Genomic DNA, 24,083 nt, shown 5'->3' with positions numbered 1-24,083 from the left:
CTACACCTTCATGTTCACTCACCACTCACTCACTGACTCACCCAGAGCAACTTGTAGTCCTGCAAGCTCTATTCATGGTTAGTGCCCTATACAGGAGTACCATTTTTTATCTTTCATACCACATTTTTCCTCTACCATTTCTATGTTTAGATACACAAATACTTACCTCTGGGTTACAGTTGCCTACAGTAGTCAGTAGAGTCACATGTTGTATGGGTTTGTAGCCTAGGAGCAATGGGCTTTATCATATCACCTAGGTGTGTAGGAGGCTATACCATATAAGTTTGTGTAAGGACACTATGATATTCACACAATGACGAAATCACCTAATGATACATTTCTCAGCTTGTGTCCCCATTGTGAAGTGAGACATGACTATCTGCAAATCACAACAGATGGTGGAACATTATAGCGGGGTGACAATCTGATACAAACTAGCATTGACTTACCAAAGCCTAGAATTCTCCTGGAGATGTGTAATTATGGCCTGTGTGAATTTAAGTTTAAAAATAAAAACTTCAACATTGGACATTTGGATTATTTATTTTACTGTCTTCTCGGATGAATAGGAAATTCTATTTCTAAGCCATGAGCCTCATCTGGACCTTTCAGGTGTGTTTGCCATAGTGACCAATACAAACTGAAATTAGATTGTACTATAACTCCAAGTTGATCAATTTCCATAGTCTCTCTATAAGGCCAAAATTTCTCTGTGCATTTTGTTTTTGCCACTTTCATTCTGTCCAATATATTGCAGTTCCAATTCTCTGGCTCTTGGGTTACCTGTTAGAGAGCTTAATGTTTTTCTACTTTTCTCATGAGTTTTCCATCCATTTATTGCTCATCCCCTGAAACATGACTGGATAGTTAGCTTTTTAATGCAGTGATTAATTTATTTTTTAATTTTTTAATTTTTATTTTTTATTTTTTTGAGACGGAGTCTCGCTGTGTCGCCCAGGCTGGAGTGCAGTGGCGCGATCTCAGCTCACTGCAAGCTCTGCCTCCCGGGTTCACGCCATTCTCCTGCCTCAGCCTCCTGAGTAGCTGGGACTACAGGCACCCGCCACCATGCCCGGCTAATTTTTTTGTATTTTTAGTAGAGATGGGGTTTCACCATATTAGCCAGGATGGTCTTGATCTCCTGACCTTGTGATCCGCCCACCCCGGCCTCCCAAAGTGCTGGGATTACAGGCGTGAGCCACCGCACCCAGCCTGCAGTGATTAATTTAATAACCCTCTTGGCTCTTTATATTATATATGTTGCTTTATCCTATTTGATTGAATGTGCCGTGCATCTCCCTTGTTTTAAATGCTTGGGAGAAAATTCTGCCTTTGTTTGACTGACTTTTTTAATGACCAGTCACTCATTCATTATTCACTGAGCAGATAACCTTTATCAAGTGCCTCCACACACTGGCAAAATGGCTATCATACAAATATAAAACCCCATGCCTCACAATATTATGCTTTAGATGTCCACTCTCTCGTACAACCTCCAACAGCAATTATATGAAGTAGACAATGCTGCTATTGTTATCCCTAATTTATCAATGAGGGAATTTTAAGATTCAAAAAGTCAAGTTACCAATTTACCTAAGGTCATTCATGACTAATGAGTGAGAGTCAGGACTAGAATGCAGGTCTTCTGAGCTCCTGTCTTAGTCAATTCGGGCTGCTATAACAAAAATACCATAGAGTGGGTGGATCATAAATAACAGAAATTTATTTCTCACAGTTTGGGAGGATAGAAAGTCCAAGATCAAGACACTGGCAGATTCAGTGTCCGGTGAGGGTCCGCTTCCCCATAGACGGTCCTTTCTGACTGTAAGCTCACATGGCAGAAGGGGTAAAGGATCTCTCTAGGGTCTCTTTTATAAGGGCACTAATCCTATTCATGAGCGCACTCCTCTTATGACCTTATCACCTCCCAACAGCCCCACCTCCTAATATCATCACCTTGGAGGTTAGGATTTTAACATACTAATTTTGAGGGGACACAAACATTCAGTCCATTGCACGTCAACTACAGGGCTGTTTCCACTGGAGGTGCGTGGCTTCTTTACCAGTTTTTGCTAGGAAATTTTAGTTTAAAGGAGAAGCTCAAGTTGATATTTAGAAGCTAGTGGTAATGAAAAAGCAGGGAGATGACTCCCAGGCTTAAGCAGACAAACCTATCAACCTATGTAGGTTCATATTCTAGATAATTTTTAAGAAGAAGTCGATTGTTCAGGTTTTTTTAAATCAAAATTTTATTTTGAAATAATTGTAGATTTACACGCATTTGTAAGAAATAACACAGAGAGATCTCGTGTACTCTTTTTATTGTTTGTTTGTTTTTGAGACAGAGTCTTGCTCTGTCACCCAGGCTGGAGTGCAGTGGCGCCATCTCGGCTTACTGCAACCTCCGCCTCCCAGGTTCAAGCGATTCTCATGCCTCAGCCTCCCGAGTAGCTGGGACTACAGGCACATGCCACCATGCCTGGCTAAATTTTTTTGTATTTTCGGTAGAGATGGGTTTTCACCATGTAGGACAGGCTGGTCTCGAACTTCTGGCCTCAAGTGATCTGCTCACCTTGGCCTCTCAAAGTGCTCATGTACTCTTTACCCAGTTTCCCCCAATGATAACAAAACTATAGTACAACATCACAATCAAGATGTTGGCATTATCACAATCAAGACATAGAGCATTGCATTTCTGTCACCGCAAGTATTCCTCATGTTTCCTTTGTATAGCCCTCACACTCTTCTCTCCCACTCTCAGCTCCTCCTTAAACCCTGACAACCGCAAATCTATTACCAATTTCTATAATTTTGTCATTTCAAGAATGTCATATAAATGTGATCAAACAGTATATAGCTTTTGAGATTTGGAATCATACAGTACATAACTTTTTGAGATTGGCTTTTTTTGAGACAGGGTCTTGCTCTGTCACCCAGGCTAGTGTGCAGTGAAGCTGATCATAGCTCAGCCTCAGCCCCCCAGGCTTAAGCAATCCTCCCACCTCAACTCCCCGAGTAGCTGGGACCACAGGCATGCACCACCAAGCCCAGCTAATTTTTTAATTTTTTTGTAGAGATGGTCTCAAACTCCTGGACTAAGCGATCCTCCCTCCTTGGCCTCCCAAAGTGCTGGGATTATAGGCATGAGCCACCACAACTGGCCAAGATTGGTTCTTTTCACTTAGCATAATTCTCTAGAGATTCATCAAGTCATTGTTTGTTACGAAAGGACAAATTGTATCCTTCTATTTATATGAAGTACCCAGAGTGGTCAAATTCATAGAGATGGACACCTGCAGGGGAGGCTCCCCAGGAAGAGCTGACTGGGTATTTAATGGCCTCTTCTCGCAGGCTCAAGATTGAGCTTAGCTTGGAGTCACTGGGCTTGAGCTTCTATTTCCCAGTCAGGGTTGTTCACTCAGTTTTACATGAGAAAATACTCAGTGTTTGAAGAATCCAGCAAAATTACTCAAACTTAGTGTTTATGGAAGGGAATAAAATAGTAAGGCATTTACATTTTATATCTCCATAAACAAGCAAAAGTGTCTATCTCTTTCAGACAACAAACATGTCATTTAATTATCTCCATAATAAAAAAAATTATTTAATAAACAATTGAAAAAAAAAGAAAGTAAAGTGGTAGTCACCAAGGACTGGGGTTATTATATAATGGGTACAGATCTTTAGCTTTGCAAGATGAAACTGGTTCTGGAGATGGATGGTAGTGATGATAGCACAACAATGTGAATGTACTTAACGCCACTAAACTGTTCACTTAAAATGATTAAGATGGTTAAATTTTGTGCTATATGTATTTTACCCCATTTTTTAAGTCATAGAAAAGAATCTTTGTCAGGTATCATAACATTTCTGTCATCTTAGTGTTGGCATCAATTCATTGTCTTTTTTCATTATTTGAGATCTTCCTGGTTATTGGTATAATGAGTAAATTTGTTAAACCTGGACAATTTCATATTTTGTTCTGAGACTCTGGATCTCATTTAAACCTTCTGTTTTAACTTGGTTTCTCTGACCTGCTTTAGCAAGGGAGTGGGTCCAGCCTTGTTACTTCCAGGTAGAAGTAGAAACAAGCCTAAGTTTCTAACTTGGCCTCCATCATTGATACTCAAGGTAGAGGACTCCTTTTTACTACTGGTCCCTTGGCTAGAGACAGCAGACTTTTCTTGGGGCTTTTTTCTTTTTTTTTCTTTTTGGGTCTATGTCTGTTGGCATCTCTAGCACCAAGTTTGGGGTATATGAAGCAAAAAGAAAACCCAGAGAACTTATCACTGTGTCCATCCTTGGCTCCAAGGTCTTCCCTTTCTCTACACCTTTCAGAGGTTTCTTATGTTTGTTTTATGTATAATGTTCAGGAGTTAGTTTTATTTAGCAGGAAGAATAGGGATAAGTACATTTATTCCATCTCATGGAAGTGGAAATTTCTTGGTTCATTTTTAAGAATATACAAAGACTTAAATAACAGTGGGGGGGAAACCTACACTTAAAGAGAAAGGACAAACCTAATCCTCACAGCTGATGTCAGAGTCACAGAGTCACAAAGGCGTTTTGTAACCAAGAAGCCCAGAAGAACACAGACTCTTTCCTTTTACAAGGGAAGCTAAGGTGATTCAAACTACTGAGCTACATTCTCTAAGAGTTTGCTTCCCGAAGCGTGATCAGCATCCCCTAGGAGCTTGTTAGAAGCATGGAATCTTAGGCCCCAGACCTACTGAATCAGTCTGCGTTTTAACTATACTTCCAGCCGGGCACGGTGGCTCACGCCTGTAATCCTAGCACTTTGGGAGGCCGAGGCGGATGGATTACTTGAGGTCAGAGTTCAAAACCAGCCTGGCCATCATGGTGAAACCCTGTCTCTACTAAAATTACAAAAGTTAGCCGGGCATGGTGGTAGGTGCCTGTAATCCCAGCTACTTGGGAGGCTGAGGCAGAAGAATCGCTTGAACCTAGGAGGCGGAGGTTGCAATGAGCCAAGATCACACCACTGCACTCCAGCTTGGGCAACAGAGTGAGACTCCATCTTAAAAAAAAAAAAAAATATATATATATATATATATATATATATATATATATATATATATATATATATTTCCAAGTGTCTTGTATGCACATTAAAGTTTGAGAAGGTCATTTATCAGTATCTTTTGTCTCTTGTTTGGCCTTCTACTCGTTCAATTTCATCTCAGTTCCTACTTCTGCCAATCTTATATAAGTTCACAGATTAGGCAATTGGGATCTAAAGGAAATATAAGGTAAAGCTTCATTCAATGACTGAGAAAATTTAGAACTGGAAACTAATTATCTTTGCAATTACCTAATTTAAGCTCATTATTTTGCAAATTGAGGCATTGAAAGGTTAAATATCTGACACAAGGTCATACCGCTATATAATGGCAAAGCTAAAAATTGCAGCCGTGTTGTTTCTTCATAGGACAATGGTCCTTGGGTTTTCTTTCATCTATTTTTTAATAAAATTTTTTTAACTGAGAGGAGGTCTTACTATGTTGCCCAGGCTGGTCTCAAATTCCTGGGCTCAAGCAATCCTCCTGCCATGTCCTCTCAAAGTGCTGGGATTACAGGTGTGAGCCCCTGCACCCAGCCTTCTTTCATCTAAATCTTCCTCCTTCCAAGCCTCACGTCTCCCTGAGACTGGAATTGAGGTTCATACAAAGGCATCTTTGAGTCAGACTTTGATATTGTGTCTCTCCTACAGCTTTGTAGTTTCCTAATTGGTCTCTGGCTCTTCTCTTCTCCATTTTTTCCTGTGCATCCCTATCAAATATATCTCCCTAAAACACAACTTTTGCTCTATCACTCCCTTTCCCTCAATTCTTTTAACAACTCTGTGTTTCCCAAATCCTTACTAGACCCTTAAGGCTATCTATCCATAACCTCATTCAACCCCCAAAACAAGACAGAGTTTTTCCCAGGCAATAGTCAATATTCTCTTTATCATCAACCTTCACCTCCTTCTCTCCCTTCTTCTTAGAACAAAGCAGAATCTTCCCTGAAGAAAACGTGTCCCTCACTACCAATTTTTATGGAGGTCTCATCTTTTCCAACTCCCTTTTTCTCAGCAGAAGGGACTAAATTACCTGGATCTTTGCTCCATGGTGGCACTTTGTACTATTTATATACCACCTTCCTACGGCTTCTCTTCACTTAAAACCTATATCTCTTCATCACCAATGTTGTCATGTCCTGGACCCACCTTTTCCTTCCTTGGTAACTTCATTGTTATTTATTATCCTAAGTGACTTTGGCATCCATGTTAGCAATTCTTGTACCTCACAGTTTCCGTTTTTCACTTTTTAGCCACTGTCTACCTCCCATATAAGCCACCCACTGTGGCACTGCTCCATCTTCAAGATTGGTAACTAATGCAACACTTTTCTATTGAGTCTAATCTCACTTACTTCCCCATATCTATTCTCTGTTCTCACTTGAACTTCAAATCACTCGTCTTTTCCCACTCTATTATAGTCCAGTCTAACTACCTTTTTTTCTTTTTCTTTTCCTTTCTTTCTTTCTCTTTTCTTTATTTCTTTATTTGCTTCCTTCCTTCTTCCCTCCCTTCTTTCCTCCCCTTCCTTCTCTCTTTCTCTCTTCTTTTGATTATTCCTGCTGTTTCATTTTTTTCCAAACCTGGTACCTTGCCACCATCAGTTCTTCTGCTCCTGATCTGGAGCAGCAGAAGCACTAAAGAAAGTTACAGAACCATCTAGATCTGGCCCAGTACAGATTCATTCTGTTAAGCTTTCAGTGGGTTCTCATTGCTGCTCAGAAATTCTTTTATTCTTGTCAACTTTTTGGCAAACTCAAGTCAAGTGGCTGCTTCAAACCTTTTCTAATCTCGTAAAAACTTAGACCTACCTCATTCCCCATTAGATGATCTCATCATATCATTTCAGTTGAGAAGATCAAGGGCATCACATATGAGATCCCTCATTGGCCCATGTCTCAACCATAACATTCTACCACTGTACCTATCTACTCACCTTTCCTCTTTTTTCAAAAGAAATTTTCTCAACCTTGCACTGTCAGTTCAATCCCCTTCTACTTCCTGAGGCATTTTACTGCCTGTCCATCATTTTTACTTTCTGCCTACAGATGGTTCCATTCTGCTTTCAAGAATGCATAAGTCTCAAACAAATGGAAATATATACCATGTACTTGGACAGGAAAGCCCTAGCAGTATAAAGTCAGTTTCCCTAAATTCAATGCAATAAATTCAGTCAAAATTAAAATCTCAATAGGATTTTTAATGAAACTTGATGATTCTAAAATTCTTCCCTAAAAGAAAATGAACCAAAACATTTTTTGTAAAAGAACAAGGAAGGACTTGCCTTATCAAATACTTTTAAAACTATAAAATGATATTAATTTTAAAAGTATGGCATTAGTGCAAAAATCTACAAAGAGATTAATAGAACAGGACTGAGCCCAGAAGGAGATCCACATATCTATGAGAATTTTGTATGCAATGGAGAAGGTATATCACATCACTGAGGGAACAATTGGTAAAATGGTATTGGGACAATTTAAAAAACAAAGTTATATCCTTATTTTTAAACTGAGGGGCATTATAGCATAGTGGTTAAGAGAACAGACTTTGGAGCCACATAGCCAGTTCAAATAAATTCTGGCTACACCATTTATTAGCTGTATGACTTTGGTCTTATTAATTAATTCTGTATACCTCTGTATCCTCATCTGTAAAATAAATATAATAATAATCTCAGCACTTTGGGAGGCAAAGGCAGGAGTATCGCTTGAGGCCAGGAGTTCAAGACCAGCCTGGCCAACATAGCGAGACCTTGTCTCTATGAAAAATAAATAAATAAATAAAAGCTAAAAAAAGTGCCTACCTTACAGTATTATTAGTATTAAATAACTTAATATATATAAAGTACTTATAGCAGCACATAGTAAGTACTATATAAGTGGTAGTATTATTTTTTTGACTTATACCATGCACAAAAATAAAGTCCAAAAGGAAGAAATAAAGAAAATCCAGATAGATTAAAGAGCTAAACATAAAATCAAAGCTATAAAAGCATTAGGAAAAAACAGAGGAAAGCATTTTTTAAATCATGGAACGGAGAGGACCCACTCAGAAGCTGTATAAGAAACAAATAGTTTTGGTTACATGAATTAATAAATAGCACAAGATACCACAAAACATTTTAGGCCTGGTGGAGTGGCTCATGCATGTAATCCCAGCACTTTGGGAGGCTGAGGTGGGAGGTTCACTTGAAGCCAGAAGTTTGGGACCAGCCTGGGCAATAAAGTGACACTCTGTCTCTATGAAAAAAAAAAACAAACCCGTAAGTTTTGTGGGGTTTTTTTTTGAAATGGAGTTTCACTCCGTCACCCAGGCTGGAGTGCAATGGCGTGATGATGGTTCACTGTAGCCTTGACCTCCTGGGCTCAAGAGATCCTCCCACCTCAGCCTCCCAAGTAGCTGAGACTACAGGCACATGCCACTACACCCAGCTAATTTTTTGTATGTTTGGTAGAGATGCGGTTTCACCATGTCTCCTAGGCTGGTCTCAACCTTCTGAGCTCAAGCAACTCACCCTCCTTGGCCTTCCAAAGTGCTGGGATTATAGGCATGAGCCACCACACCCAGGCAGATATGTATTTTATACTTTGGGTTATAATACAATATTACTTTATTTTATTGTTCGTATTGTTCTAGCTTTGAAAAAGCCTGGCAGCTTCCCAGAAGGTTAAACATAGTTACCCTGTGACCCAGAAATTCCACTGGTAGGTGTATACCCAAGAGAAATGAAAACATGTGTCCAAAGACTCATAGCAAATGTTCATAGCAAAGTTATTCGTATAGCCCAAAATGGAAACAGCCTGAATGTCTGTTAGCCAATGAATGGGTAAACAAAATGTGGTATTTCCATTCAATGGAATACTATTTGGCCATTGAAAGGAATGAAGTACTAACACGTGCTACAACATGGATAAACCTTGAAAACATGGTAAGTGAAAGATGTCAGTCACAAGGGCCCACATACTGCCTGGCCCCATTTATCTTAAATGTCCAGAAAAGGCCAATCTATAAGAGACAGAAATGAGAGTAGTGGTTGCCCAGGGCTTAGTGGGGTGGGGGGGAGATTGAGAGGAAATGGAAGGATATTGGCTGGGGGCAGGGGGAATATGGAGCCAATGGGCATGGGCTTTCCTTTTGGAGGAATGAAAATATTCCATAATTGATTGTGGTGATGGTGGCAGAACTCTGTGAATACTGTGAATATACTAAAAACCACCGTATTGTACACTTTAGGTAAACTGTGGTATTTTTTTTAATTGTATCTTAATAAAGCTGACGCACATACTATTTACTTTGGGAATCTATGGAGAGCCTAAAAGGACAGGCATTTGTGCTCCAGAATACCTACAATTCAGTTAGAGATCTACGTGGCTGCCATATGTATTAAGATGTTGAGGACAGAGAAAACTGGTTTCAAATATGTGGCCCCAAAAACCATCAGAGCAAACACCTCAGTTTGCTGACATTGATTTGTATTACACGTAGGCAAGTCCATGTGGCTTTCAGGTCAGTAGCTGTGTGGATGCATTTCTTTATTGAGGATTAATGATTTTCATAAGCAATGCTGGGCATGAGGGCAACTAATGCAAATTAAAATAAAACTCGAGTGTTCCCTAACTCATTGGATGACACCATCATTCTTCTGGTTGCCCAAGCCAGACATCTAGGCGTCATCCTCAGCACCTCCCTCACTCCCACTTCTAATCTATCACCAAGTACTATCAATTTGACCTCCCAAATATCTCTCAAATTCATGTACTTCCTCCTATCTTTCACCATCAGTAACCTAGTTCAAGTTACACACCTTTTATCTTAGCTACTTTAGTGATCCCAGGAACCTTTTAACTGGTCTCGCATCTACTCTTGCTTTCTTCCTTCCTTTCTTTGCCCAGCAACCAAGGTGATCTTTTACTTTTTTTTTTTTTTTTTTTTTTTGAGATGGAGTCTCGCTCTGTCGCCAGGCTGGAGTGCAGTGGTGCAATCTCGGCTCACTGCAACCTCTGCCTCCCAGGTTCAAGCGATTCCCCTGCCTCAGCCTCCCCGGTAGCTGGGACTACAGGCACCCGCCACCACGCCCAGCTAATTTTTGTATTTTTAGTAGAGATGAGGTTTCACCATGTTGGCCAGGATGGTCTCGATCTCTTGACCTCGTGATCCGCCCACCTCGGCCTCCCAAAGTCCTGGGATTACAGGTGTGATCCACCATGCCCAGCCAATCTTTTACATTTTTGAGTATGCATGACCTTTTGAAATCCTCTTTAGTAGTTTCCCATTGCTCTTAAAATAAAGACCAAAATCTTGAATGTGGTATACAAGATCCTACTAACCTATCTGTCCTCATCTTGAGCCACTCTTTCCCTCACATTCTGCACTGTCAGCCACACTTTACAAGACCACAAATTACCACCGTCTAGGCAAATATGATGGTCTCTTTTCCCTGGCCTTCGTTATTGACCACTGCCTCCTTATTGAAATTCTGTTTTCCTTTGTCCTTTATTTTCTCGCCACTCCTCTGCATTCTTTTCCCTCTTACCACCCAACTATGAACATTTCCAATATTCTCTACTCTTTGCTACTCTGTATTCTGTACTCTGCCCTTTAAGTGAATTAATACACTTTAACTATTACCTGAGTTCCAATCCATATCTGCAACAGCCTGCTTATCTCCAGAGTTACCTCAAGCCAACATGTTTAAAATAGAACTTATTGTTGTCTTTATCCCTTATCCCCAGAAACATGTCCTTCAATTTTTTCTTTCAACGATGCCAGCATTCTTTCAGCCATTCAAACTACATACCTTAGAGCCATTTTCACTTGACCTGTCATTCCCCATATCAAATCAGTTACCAAGTTCTACTGATTCTTCCTTTAAATGATTCTTACATCTGTCCATCTAAATTGTCACTATTTTAGTTCTGACCCTCATCACTTCATTCTTAGATCACACAACTCCTTTTATTTTATTTTATTTTATTTTATTTTTATTTTTATTTTCATTTATTTATTTTTTTGAGACAGAATCTCGCCCTGTCGCCCAGGCTGGAGTGCAGTGGTGCGATCTTGGCTCACTTCAAGCTCCGCCTCCCAGGTTCACGCCATTCTCCTGCCTCAGCCTTCCGAGTAGCTGGGACTACAGGTGCCTGCCACCACGCCCGGCTAATGTTTTGTATTTTTAGTAGAGACAGGGTTTCACCGTGTTAGCCAGGATGTTCTTGATCTCCTGACCTCGTGATCTGCCCGCCTCGGCCTCCCAAAGTGCTGGGATTACAGGCACAAGCCACCACGCCGGGCCTTTATTTTATTTTTTGAGATGGAGTTTGGAGTTTCACTCTTGTTGCCCAGGCTGGAGTGCAGTGGCACAATCTCGGCTCACCACAACCTCCGCCTCCTGGGTTCAAGCGATTCTCCTGCCTCAGCCTCCCGAGTAGCTGGGATTACAGGCATGCGCCATCACACCCAGCTATTTTGTATTTTTAGTAGAGATGGGGTTTCTCAGGCTGGTCTCGAACTCCCGACCTCAGGTGATCTGCCCCCCCTTGGCCTCCCAAAGTGCTGGGATTACAGGTGTGAGCCACTGCGCCAGGCCATAACTCCCTTTAAACACGTCTCCCTGTCTGTGTTTTCCCACACGGAGGTCTGTTCTAAACACCACTGGCATTTCTATCTTATTAAAACTACACTTTCATCATATCACTCTCCTTCTCAAAAAGTTTCAGTGCCTTCCTGTTGCCAGCAGGATAAATTTCAAAATCTGAAGCCTGTAATGCAAAAACCCTTAACACTCCAGCCCACAAGATGTTAGCAAACGTTCCACATACCCTGGATTAGACAAAGTTCCATGGTTTCTTTACTGTAAAACTTCCCTAAACTTTCAGTGAACTAATGTGCATTATAATGCTCCAAAAGGGTGATATATAGAATGCGGCATTTCCAAAATGTATTTGACTAAAGAACTCTATTTTCATAGACCATCTGTTAACATTTCTCATGACACTAGTGTTCTGAGGAAGAACATTGAGGAAAGGCTTAGGAAGCCCCATCCTACATTTCCAGTCTTATTTCCCGTTAACTCCTCTACATAAATCGTCTGCTGAGGCCAAAGAACTCTTGGTCTTCCTAAGACATGCTTGTTCTCAAGTACAATCCAAGTCTTCATTTATTCTGTTCTACCCACATGGAATGCCCTTCTCTTTCTCTGAATATCTATATTTTTCTTTTTAATTGAGATTTAGTTCATATATCATAAAACTCACATTAAGGTATACAGTTCAGTGAGTTATAGTATATTCACAAGATTGTACAACCATCACCATTATCTAATTCTAGAACGTTTTCATCATCCCCAAAAGAAACTCTATACCCATTAGCAGTCCTTCCCCATACCTCCCTTCCCCAGCCCCTGGCAACCACAAATCTCCTTTCTGTCTCTATGGCTTTGCCTATTCTGCACATTTCATATAATCTCTGTATATGTAGATCCTACTCATCTACCCTAAGATCATGTTTGTTTGTTTGTTTAAGTCATTTTTTTCATTCACAACATTAAAATCACAACACTCATACCCTGTATCAGACACTGTGCCAAGCAAAGGCAAATGTCATTTTACCTTTAAGGGGCTCCCTGCCTAGTGGGGGAGACAGGCAGTACAGTGTTCAAAGTACTATTATGGTGCTGTGAACAAAGTAGCAGAGGGGCAAAGAGGTTTGAGCAAGAAATTGTGGAGAGCCAGGGAAATCCTCACTGAGGAGGTGGCATCTGACTGGATATTGATTCATTTGTTCATTCATTCATTCAGCAAACATCTGTTGTGCCTCTTATGTGCCAGGCACAGTGCTGGACTCTGAAGATACAAAAATGCACAGGAAAAATTCCCTGTACCTCAAGGAACTCAATAGTCTGGAGGAGATAAATACATAGCATTTCAAAATAATATAACATAAGTTATATTAGAGGAATGGAAAGCTCACTGTGGGAGCAGACAACTAACTGTGCTTGTGAATTTGAAGAAAAAGTATAAGTCTATGAAGTGGACAAGGATGAGGGGTAGTGTTTCAAGCAGAGACTAGACCGCCTCTGACTGGAATATCCTAGTGCTCATTTCTTTAACTGAATGAGAGCACCTAATGTTTGTGTCTCTTAATCACATACCTTGTGAAGTCGTCTTTACATGTGGATGCCTTGTGTCCCCAAAAGCACTGCACAACCTTTAGGATAAAAGTTTTGTCTTTTCCCTCTTAGTGCCCTCATTATCACAGTGTTTTATGTACAGTAATTTCTTTTTGGATCGAAATGAATGAAAGGATGACAGCTGAGACAGCATTCTTGACACTCTCAAAAAGCTGCTGCCTAATGTGTCTCCTATCACATTTCTCCCTTCTGGGGCTTTAACATGAATGCTTTCTTTGTGTTCCATCTCCTATGCAAGAACCAAGAAAGTAGCTTCTTAGACTAATACTTTTCACTATTGCAAAGTATTGTGAAGAAGCAAATATAATCTTGTGATTAGTCATGTTAAAGACCACTGATAAGGCTAAGGGACCATCTTAGAAATGTGTGCTGTGTTCATAGCTAGGTAGATATCGTTAACTCTGAAGATGAATATAATTTCTACTCCGAATATGGACTAATTCTGGTGACAGAAATTAAGAAATTCAATAAAACTGCTTCTTGACAACCTTATCCGAAAAGTAGAGGTAGGTATTAGGGAGGTAATTGACTGAAGACAGAATCAAGGGAAGCCCCAAACAGTTATGCAGGTTTTTCTCGTGCCTCAGGAAGATTAGGAATCTTTCTAATTCTTTCCTTCAGTCAGAGAGGACCTCGGTTTACGTCTCTTCATGAGATCTTGCTATGGAACATTCTACAGCTGACAAACCTTCAAAGTGCTCTCCTCCTACACTCTCCAGGAGCACAGACCTTCCTAAACATCAGCAGAGCTCCTATTGTTTGTTTAGTAATAAAGGGACATAGCATGGATACAGGTAGTGCCACAATGAACTGTGACAGTAATAACTGCAAAATTTCTGTTCTTGAATTTCAGAAAGACTACCCAGAAATGGAGATTCTCTGGCTGATGGTCAAGTCCTGGAATACCGGAGTACTTATGTTTAGCAGGAGAAAGTATGTATCTGCTGAAAAGTGGTGTGGCCTGGCCTTGCGTTTCCTTAACCACCTTACCTCCTTCAAGGAAAGCTATGAAACTCAGGTAAGGAGGGAGAGGGCTAGGGCAGATGACATGACCTAGGGGGCAAGAGGTTATGGCTGGGCTCTCCACAAGGACTCAACCCCATCCTCCTTGGCTAGGAAAGGATCTTGCTCATTGTTCCTCTCAATGGTTCCACATAACTTCAAGAATCAGGAGACCATAAACAGTAATTCCTTAGAGCAAAAACCAAGAAGGACAGAGAACAGGGGGAAATTTAAGGATAGCAAATGGAATCTAATTAAGAGGAATGCCAAGAGTGAGCTCTGGAAAGATGCATCACTGTCAGTGCCAGTGCATGTGGGAAAGGACTGGCCTCTGCTCAAAGCAATAACTGTTGAAAAAGGCACTTTCTCCAGGAACTATTCTCAGTTGCAGAGTTCTGGGCCATTGGCTAACCAGGAGAGGTTTGGTAGAGAAAAAGCCTTGTTACCAAATAAGAGCAAAGGATATTTTATAGTTAAGTATCTTCTCCCTTATAATAGGGGATTCCTTTTCCTCAAGAGAGGACTGTATTTTCTCCCCAAATCTGAGATGCTTCAGATCTCCGAAGGTAACGGTTAGACTTTCATGCCATCACCGTGGGTCTGGGAAGCTTTCCCACATTTCTTTTTCCCCTCAAGAAATCTATTTGTTGTTCTCTTTCCCAGATGAATATGCTGTATAGTCAGCTTGTGGAAGCATTGAGTAACAACAAGGGCCCAGTTTTTCATGAACATGGCTACTGGAGCAAGTCAGATTAGGCAAGCTCATGGCCACATGAAGAAGATACATTGTCCCGAGATGCTGACTGTTTAAATTTTTGCCAGAGTTTCTCTTGAGCTTTTGTTTCTGTTTGCTCAGACCCTGTTTTCATGTTGTTGAATAAACTTTCTAAAATAAAAGCATGCTGAATTTACCTTGGTGACCAGCTCATTTCTGGGGGACAAATGAATTTTCCAAAGTGCTCAGGATGATATTGAAATAGACCATGTGAGAGCAAGATGGTTTATGCCCCATCTGAACAAAAGAGAATGTTCATCCCAGTTCAACACAGATTGCATTTTATTCCCAAAGTGCTCAAATTCCTAATCCCTGAAGATATCAAAGAATCCCAGACTCTTATTTGGAAGGACCTTAGTGGTCACCAGGGCCAGCATTTATCTGATTCATGAAATCTCTCTCTAACATCCTTGAGAATCCGTTGCCCAGTTTCTAACAGAACTTATTCCAGGCCAGGCGTAGTGGCTTTTGCCTGTAATCCCAGCACTTTGGGAGGCTGAGGTGGGCAGATCACTTGAGGCCAGGAGTTCAAGACCAGCCTGGCCAACATGGCAAAAGGCCATCTCTACTAAAAATACAAAAAAAAAAAAAAATAGCCAGGCATGGTGGCACGTGCCTGTAGTCCCAGCTACTCAGGAGGCTGAGGCAGGAGAATCGTTTGAACCCAGGAGGCAGAGGTTGCAGTGAGCTGAGATCGAGCCACTGTACGCCAGCCTAGGTGACAGAGCAAGACTCCATCTCGAAAAACAAAAAAAGGAACTTATCCCATGACAGGGAACTCCTGAGATAGCTGAACCCACCTATTTTGCTCTCTAATTGGTAAAATGTCCTACCTCATACTAAACAGAAGTCTGTCTCCCTATAACAAATCTGCTTCCTGTGTCACAGATGCCCCTTGGAGATGCCTCTGAAGACAGAAGCCAGGCCTATCTTTGTCCTCCAGGCTTTTTCTCCTTCGAGGTAAACATCCTCAGACCCCTTAGTTGTTCCTCATGTGATCTGGTCACCTCACCTTCCAAAAGCCAAGCCCCATGTTCCAGTGAGGCCTGACCAATACAGTTGAGCAGCCTCTTTCTGGGTAGACTGGCATTAGTGTACCATAAGATTACACTACCTTTTTCCTCCAGTTGATTTGTATTAACATTTTTAAACTTTTGATTTTGACATAGTTTCAGACTTAAGAAAAGTTGCAACCAAGCACAAAGAATTGACATACACCCTTTATCCAGCTTCTCTATTTATTTTTTACCACATTGCCTTCCTGTCACTCTCTCAGTTTCTTTCTGAACCAGTTGAGATTAATTTGCAGACATCCTGCCCCATTTCCCCTTAACGCTTCAGTGAGTATTTCATAAAAACAGGGATACTCTCTTACATAACCACAGTACAACCATCAAAATTAGGAAATTAACAATGATTCAATTCTACCATCTAATCCACAGACCGCATTCAAATTTCACTGATTGATTAACTTAGTAAAGTCCTTCCTAAGTTCAGGATTATAAGTTGTATTTAGTTGTCATGCCTCTACCATCTCCTACAAACTGAAATGATTCCTCAATCTTTCCTTATCTTTTATGACCTTGACATTTTTGAAGAGTACAGGCTAATTACTTTGTACCATGCACCTCAATTTAGGTGATTCTGATGTTTCCTAATGATTAGCTTCAGTTTATGCATTTTGGGTAGGCATACCACAAAAAAATGATGTGTTCTCAGTGCATCATACCAGCAAGCACACAATGTCAATTTGCCCTGTTACTGAAGTTAAGAAGATGTCTGCCAGGTCTCTCCAATGTAAAGTCAGTTGCTAAATATTTTGTACTTAGTGGTTAATAATTAATTATGAGGTACTTGGTGGAAGATAGTTTGAGACTAAGTAAATACCACATTCCTCATTAAACTTTCACCACTAGTTTTAGCATCCATTGGTGATTCTTGCCTGAACATTTGTACTGTGATGGTTGCTAAATGTTGATTTTTCTGCTTCCATCATTCCTTCTTCATTTATTAGTTGGCATTGGTAAGGTAGAGGTTTTTCTTCTCCCCCATTTATTCATGTTTTTAAAATACATTTTGGTACAGACTAATGGATTCCTGTTTTATTAAATGGGTTATAAGCCATTATCATTATTTATTTTGCTGCCCAAAGCTGGGTCCTACCCCCATTTGACATGTCCCCATCATTCTTTCAGCACTTCCTTATTTTGTGGCACAATAAGATGCACCAGAGCTTATCTTGTACTTTCCCTGTGCCAGACCCAGAATCAGTCATTTCTCCAAGGAGCCATGATGCCTTATAACAGAGTGGTAGTGTCCAAGATCTGGGTCCTAGAGGTGTACTCATTGTTACGAGGGTGACATTATTTCTAGGTCCTCTCAGTGGACAGAGCTGGGAAATAAATGTGTGTATGTGTACATACGTATAGATGAATGTATACGTATACATGCACACATAGAAAATCATGAGTTCATACTGATAGCTCCATTTTCTTTTCTTTCTTTTTTTTTTTTTTTAGACAGAGTCTTGCTGTGTCGCCCAGGCTGGAGTGCAATGGCACTACCTTGGCACACTGCAACCTCTGCCTCCCGGGTTCAAGCGATTCTCCTGCCTCAACCTCCCAAGTAGCTGAGACTACAGGCGTGTGCCACCACGCCTGGCTAATTTTTGTATTTTTAGTAGAGACGAGATTTCGCCATGTTGGCCAGGCTAGTCTCGAACTCCTGACCTCAGGAGATCCACCCACCTCGGCCTCCCAAAATGCTGGGATTATAAGCATGAGCCACCGCACCTGGCTGATGATAGCTCCATTTTCAATCCAACACCAGTGGATTTATTCTAGCTTTCTCCCCTTTCCCTATTTGTAACTCTTTCAACATTGAGAAGCCTGGCTGATTAACCTCCGATATTCACTTATTGGCTCATTCTCTCTGTATGATCCCAATCTCCTACTCATTTTGGTTGTCTCCCCAGCCCTAACCTCACCAACCTGACCAAGAGGCTGCCCCTTTGGCCCAAGCCCCAGTGAACACTCTGGCCAACTTATCAAGGGAGCCGCCAGTCTAGAGAGCAAGCAAGCTGAGTCTCTAGCTGAACCTGCCACCAGGCCCTGACCCTGACCCCCACCGCGCCGAGGAGAAGGGAAAGAAACCACATGGCATCGAAGCAGGCCCTTCATGTTGTTGACTCACCAGGCTCACTGTTTGCTCTTCCCTGCCTTCACCTTAGTTTGCTCCTACTTATCTTTGAGAAGTCGGCTCATGTGTCAGTTCCTCGGAAAAACTTTCCCTAACTAGGTCAGGTTCTCTTATTCTATGCTCTCAGCATTGTTTTATTCTTCACAGCTTAAAATAAATACATTTGTTTGTGGAATAATTTGATTAATGTCCATTTCCCTCAATAGTCTTTAAGCTCCATGAGAGAAGATGTTGTGTTTTCCTCACCATTGTATAATCCCAGGGTCTAGCACAGTGCCTGGCATGCTTTTTTTTTTTTTTTGAGATAGGGTCCTGCTCTGTTGCCCAGGCTGGAGGGCAGTGGTGCGATCTCAGCTCACTGCAACCTCCGCCTCCTGGGCTCAAATGATCCTCCCATCTCAGTCTTCCAAGTAGCTGGGACTACAGAGGAGTGCCACCACACTCGGCTAATTTTTCTATTTTTTGTAGAGACGGGATTTCACCATGTTGCCCAGGCTGCTCTCGAACTCCTGAGCTCAAATGATCTGCCCGTCTCTGCCTCCCAGTGTGCTGGGATTACAGGTGTGAGCCACTGTACCTGGCCTGCCTGGTACTTCCAATAAATATTTGTTGAAAGAAGAATGAAAACTTCTAAGTCTTTTTTTCTACACATATGGCCATTAATTAATGTCTCTGCTTGTACTTCCAGGTTTTTGTGTTTGTTTTTGAAACAGCATTTTGCTCTGTCACCCAGGCCACAGTGCAGTGGCTCAATCATAGCTCACTGCAGCTTCAAACTCCCAGGCTCAAGCGATCCTCCTGCCTCAGCCTCCCGAGTAGTGGGGACCACAGGCGTGCACCACCATGATTAGCTAATTTTTTTTATTATTATTTTTAGTAGAGACGAGGTCTCACTATGTTGTCCAGACTGGTCTCAAACTCCTGAGCTCAAGTGATCTTCCTGCTTCAGCTTCCCAAAATGTTAGGATTGCAGGCATGAGCCGCCATGTCCGGCCTACTTCCAGTTTTTAAAACATCTAATTGGCTGGGTGTGGTGGCTCATGCCTGTAATTCCAGCTCTTTGGGAGGCCGAGGCAGGCGGATCCCCTGAGGTCGGAGTTTGAGACCAGCCTGACCAACATGGAGAAACCCCGTCTCTACTAAAAATACAAAAATTAGCCGGATGTGGTGGCGCATGCCTATAATCCCAGCTACTCGGGAGGCTGAGGCAGGAGAATCGCTGGAACCTGGGAGGCGGAGGTTACAGTGAGCCGAGATCGTGCCATTGCACTCAAGCCTGGGCAACGAGCGAAACTCCATCTCAAAAAAACAAACAACAACAACAACAACAACAACAACAAAACCATCTAATTTATTGTATCACTATTAAATTGCTCTTGCCAGCTAATCTTTTTGGATGCGGAGTCTGTCTTTAAGTATGTTACTTATCCCTCTCCGGTTGACATCATCTGCACATTTGATCAGCATGCCAGCTAGTGGCTTTAACCAAGTATATGATAAAACACTGAACAGGAGAGGGCTGAGACAGAGCTTGGTGAAGTGCTTTGCAGTCTTACTTCTGGGTTATTTCATTCACACAACAAATATTTCCTGAACACTTCCTGCTAATGGACTGGACACTTCATGGTACAAGAGATAAAGTGGTGAACAAAATAGAGGACCAAGTCTCTCCTTCAAAGAGCTTACATTCTAGTGGGGGCAATAGGTAATAAACTAGTATATAAATAGCTTAAACATTGATCTGTTAATAGCAGACTTTGGGATGATCATTTGCCTGCTCAATAATTGTACTATCTACACTTTTCCAGCCTTTTCACAAGAATGTCATGAGTGATTTTTGTCAATGCCTTGCTGGAACCCAGCTACACTTTACCTATTTTCGAAGCTTTACCCATTTATGTTGATTTACTAAGCTCATTTCAGAAAAGAAAATGAGCTTACTCTGTCTTAAGCTATTCTTAGGTAAAGGGTTTATAAACTCTTTGTGATCACTAGCTCCCCTCTAAAGACTCTCGTGCAAACCATTCCTTCCAATAACGTATTCCAGAAACTTGCTTGGGATTAAGATGAAACCTTCTTGTCTAAAGCTTGTGAAATCTATCTTCTTCCAAAAAAAAAAAAAAAGAGGGGGGCCGGGTGCAGTGGCTCACCCCTGTAATCCCAGCACTTTGGGAGGCCGAGGCGGGCAGATCACGAGGTCAGGAGATCAAGACCATCCTGGCTAACATGGAGAAACCCCGTCTCTACTAAAAATACAAAAAAATTAGCTGGGTGTGGTGGCGGGTGCTTGTAGTCCCAGCTACTCGGGAGGCTGAGGCAGGAGAATGGTGTGAACCCAGGAGGCATAGCTTGCAGTGAGCCGAGATCACAGCACTGCACTCCAGCCTGGGCAACAGAGCAAGACTTCATCTCAAAAAAAGAAAAGCATAATCCTTCTCTAGGCTTTGGGGCATCTCTCATTCCCCATGATTCCCCAAAGGTTACAAACACCAGTTTAGCGATCTCACTACAGGTTCTCTCAACATCCTGACATACAATTTGTCCAGGTCAAGAGACTTATTTAAAGCACCTTGGTGCTTTCTTACTTACCATGATCCCCAGTTGCCTCTTGCCAATGTCTACTTGACCCTTTCCAATCTAATGTTCAGAGTTTGGATGGCAGAGAAGACCAAAGCAAAGTAGGAATTACAGGGTCATATTTATCTTTGTTGTCTGGTAAGCATTGCACCATTTTATTTTTCATTTTATACCCTGTGGTACTATTGGAATTTTTTTTACATGTGCTTATATTACTTTTATAATTTAAAAAACTAATCATAACTAAAACATACTATGTGCCCCAAATGGACTTGAAGGCTTCCTTGATTTGTTTTTTGATGCAAACTAAGATGTAAATGGCCTCTGTTTTTTTTTTTATTATACTTTAAGTTTTAGGGTACATGTGCACATTGTGCAGGTTAGTTACATATGTGTACATGTGCCATGCTGGTGCGCTACACCAACTAACTTGGCCTCTGTTTTTTTGACTCCTAGCATTAGCTCATTTTGGGCCAGGCCTTCCTGACATGACTCGGGCAGTTCCATCTTACCATCTTATATTCTTCCTTGGTCAGATGCTCTTCTTTCTACCTTTTTAATGTCTCACCATCAAAGAACCCTCTTTCGGCCAGGTGCGGTGGCTCATGCCTGTAATCCCAGCACTTGGGGAGGCCAAGGTGGGCAGATCACCTGAGGTCGGGAGTTCAAGACCAGCCTGACCAACGTGGAGAAACCCTGTCTCTACTAAAAAAAAAAATACAAAATTGGCCAGGCATGGTGGCACATGCCTGTAATCCCAGCTACTCAGGAGGCTGAGGCAGGAGAATCGCTTGAACCCAGGAGGCAAAGGTTGTGGTGGGCTATTGCGCCATTGCACTCCAGCCTGGGCAACAGGAGCAAAACTGCATCTCAAAACAAAGAACTCTCTGTGTATTTGCATCATTTTCTTTAAATACCCCTCCTTTTACGTGTTCCTTAAAATAATTCACACATATATGGTCAGAATTTAGTTTTTAAGAGCCTTTCAACCCTTTTGGGAAGGCAGCCAGGTAGAAAGTGCAGGAAAACTAACAATTAATGCATACCCACTAAGAGCTAAGCACTTACACATGTGCTATCTCATTTAATTAGATAACAACCCTGTGAAGTAGGTGATTCCATTTCATTCCATCCTTCTTTCACTCTCTTCCCTTTCTCCTTAGTGATTCCTGTGAGAAAGTGAAGCTCAGAGAGTTTAAGTAACTTAACCAAGGTAACACAGCTGGTAAATGGCATAGCCATGATTTAAAGTCACATCTGGCCAGGTGCAATGGTTCATACCTGTTATCCCAGCATTTTAGGAGGCTGAGGCAGGTGAATTGCTTGAGCCCAGGAGTTCAAGACCAGCCTGGACAACATGGTGAAACCCAGTCTCTACAACAAAATACAAAACTTAGCCAGGTGTTGTGATGAGTGTCTGTAGTCCCAGCTACTCAAAAGGCTGAGGTGGGAGGATCACTTGACCTTGGGAGGCAGAGGTTGCCGTGAGCTGAGATTATACCACTGCACTCCAGCCTGGGTGACAGAGTGAGACTCTGTCTCAAAAAAAAAAATTTTTAAGTCGTATGTATCAGACCTGTCCTCACTCTTTTCCCTCATGCTACCTTTCTTTTCTCTGAACTTTGAAGTCTGCCCTCTTAAATTCTTAGGCAAAATACCTTACTATGTCTAGTCTTATGCTCTCACAAACTGACATCATATGGTTCCACAGGTTTCCACTTCACCCATCAGTTCTTCATTAATTGGTCAGAATTCGGTAATAAACAGCAAACAGTCCCTCTTGTTGATTTCTTTACATTCTGAGGGGTAATATCGTCAGCAAGACAAGTAAAGAATTTCTAGGCCAGGCGAGGTGGCTCACACCTGTAATCCCAACACTTTGAGAGGCCAGGGAGGGCAGATCACCTGAGGTCAGGAGTTCGAGATGAGCCTGGCCAACATAGTGAAACCCCATCTCTACTAAAAATACAAAAATTAGCCGGGCATGGTAGAGGGTGCCTGTAATATCAGCTATGGGAGGCTGAGGCAGGAGAATCGTGTGAACGTGGGATACGGAAGTTGCAATGAACTGAGATCATGCCACTGCACTCCAGCCTGTGAGACAGAGTGAGACTTTGTTTCAAAAAGAAAAAAAAAAAAAGGCCCGTTCCAAGATGGCCAAATAGGAACAGCTCTGGTCTACAGCTCCCAGCATGATCAACTCAGAAGACTGGTGATTTCTGCATTTCCAACTGAAGTACCTGGTTCATCTCATTGGGACTGGTTGGACAGTGGGTGCAGCCCACCGAGGGTGAGCTGCTGAAGCAGGGTGGGACATCACCTCACCCAGGAAGCACAAGGGGTCAGGGGATTTCCCTTTCCTAGCCAAGGGAAGCCGTGACAGACTGTACTGGAAAATTGGGACACTCCCACCCAAATACTGCACTTTTCCAACGGTCTTAGCAAACGGCACACCAGGAGATTATATCCCGTGCATGGCTTGGCAGGTCCCATGCCCGTGGAGCTTTGCTCACTGCTAGCGCAGCAGTCCGAGATCAAACTGCAAGGTGGCAGCCTGGCTGGGGGAGGGCCATCCACCATTGCAGAGGCTTCAGTAGGTAAACAAAGCGGCCAGGAAGCTCGAACTCGGTGGAGCCCACCACAGCTCAATAAGGCCTGCCTGCCTCTGTAGACTCCACCTCTGGGGCAGGGCATAGCTGAACAAAAGGCAGAAGAAACTTCTGCAGACTTAAACTGTCTGACATCTCTGAAGAGAGCGGTGGTTCTCCAAGCACAGTGTTTGAGCTCTGAGAACAGACAGACTGCCTCCTCAAGTGGGTCCCTGAGCCCCATGTAGCCTAACTGGGAGACATCTCCCAGTGGGGGCCAATTGACACATCATACAGCAGAGTGCCCCTCTGAGACGAAGCTTCCAGAGGAAGAATCAGGCAGCAATATTTGCTGTTCTGCAATATTTGCTGTTCTGCAGCCTCCACGGCTGTTACCCAGGCAAACAGGGTCTGGAGTGGACCTCCAGCAAACTCCAACAGACCTGCAGATGAGGGACCTGACTGGTAGAAGGAAAACTAACTAACAGAAAGAAATAGCATCAACATCAACAAAAAGGACATCCACACCAAAACCCCATCTGTAGGTCACCATCATCAAAGACCAAAGATAGATAAAACCACAAAGATGGGGAGAAACCAGAACAGAAAAGCTGAAAATTCTAAAAACCAGAGCACCTCTTCTCCTCCAAAGGGTCGCAGCTCCTCGCCAGC

At 42.1% G+C, this 24,083-nt stretch overlaps 1 protein-coding gene across 2 annotated transcripts in view; it reads left to right on the top strand.

Annotated features, from left to right (window-relative positions):
* TEX11 (testis expressed 11) overlaps positions 1-18,428 on the top strand; it is a 383,978-nt gene extending 365,550 nt beyond the window's left edge. Inside the window, exons 29-31 of one of the 2 annotated variants that reach the window (XM_055376139.2) lie at positions 14,125-14,289; positions 15,937-16,008; positions 18,023-18,428. In XM_055376139.2, the coding sequence (XP_055232114.1) occupies positions 14,125-14,289; positions 15,937-16,008; positions 18,023-18,028 (243 nt within the window). In that variant the 3' untranslated portion in view covers positions 18,029-18,428. Of the gene's footprint in view, positions 1-14,124; positions 14,290-14,936; positions 15,181-15,936; positions 16,009-18,022 lie in introns of those variants that run through there. The other variant, XM_004064340.5, reaches the window with a different exon arrangement.
* The last annotated feature ends 5,655 nt before the right edge of the window (positions 18,429-24,083 follow it).

The sequence above is a fragment of the Gorilla gorilla genome, chromosome X (genome assembly GCF_029281585.2).
Source record: "Gorilla gorilla gorilla isolate KB3781 chromosome X, NHGRI_mGorGor1-v2.1_pri, whole genome shotgun sequence".
Classification (NCBI taxonomy): domain Eukaryota; kingdom Metazoa; phylum Chordata; class Mammalia; order Primates; family Hominidae; genus Gorilla; species Gorilla gorilla.
This window is presented reverse-complemented; position numbering and strand designations above follow the sequence as displayed.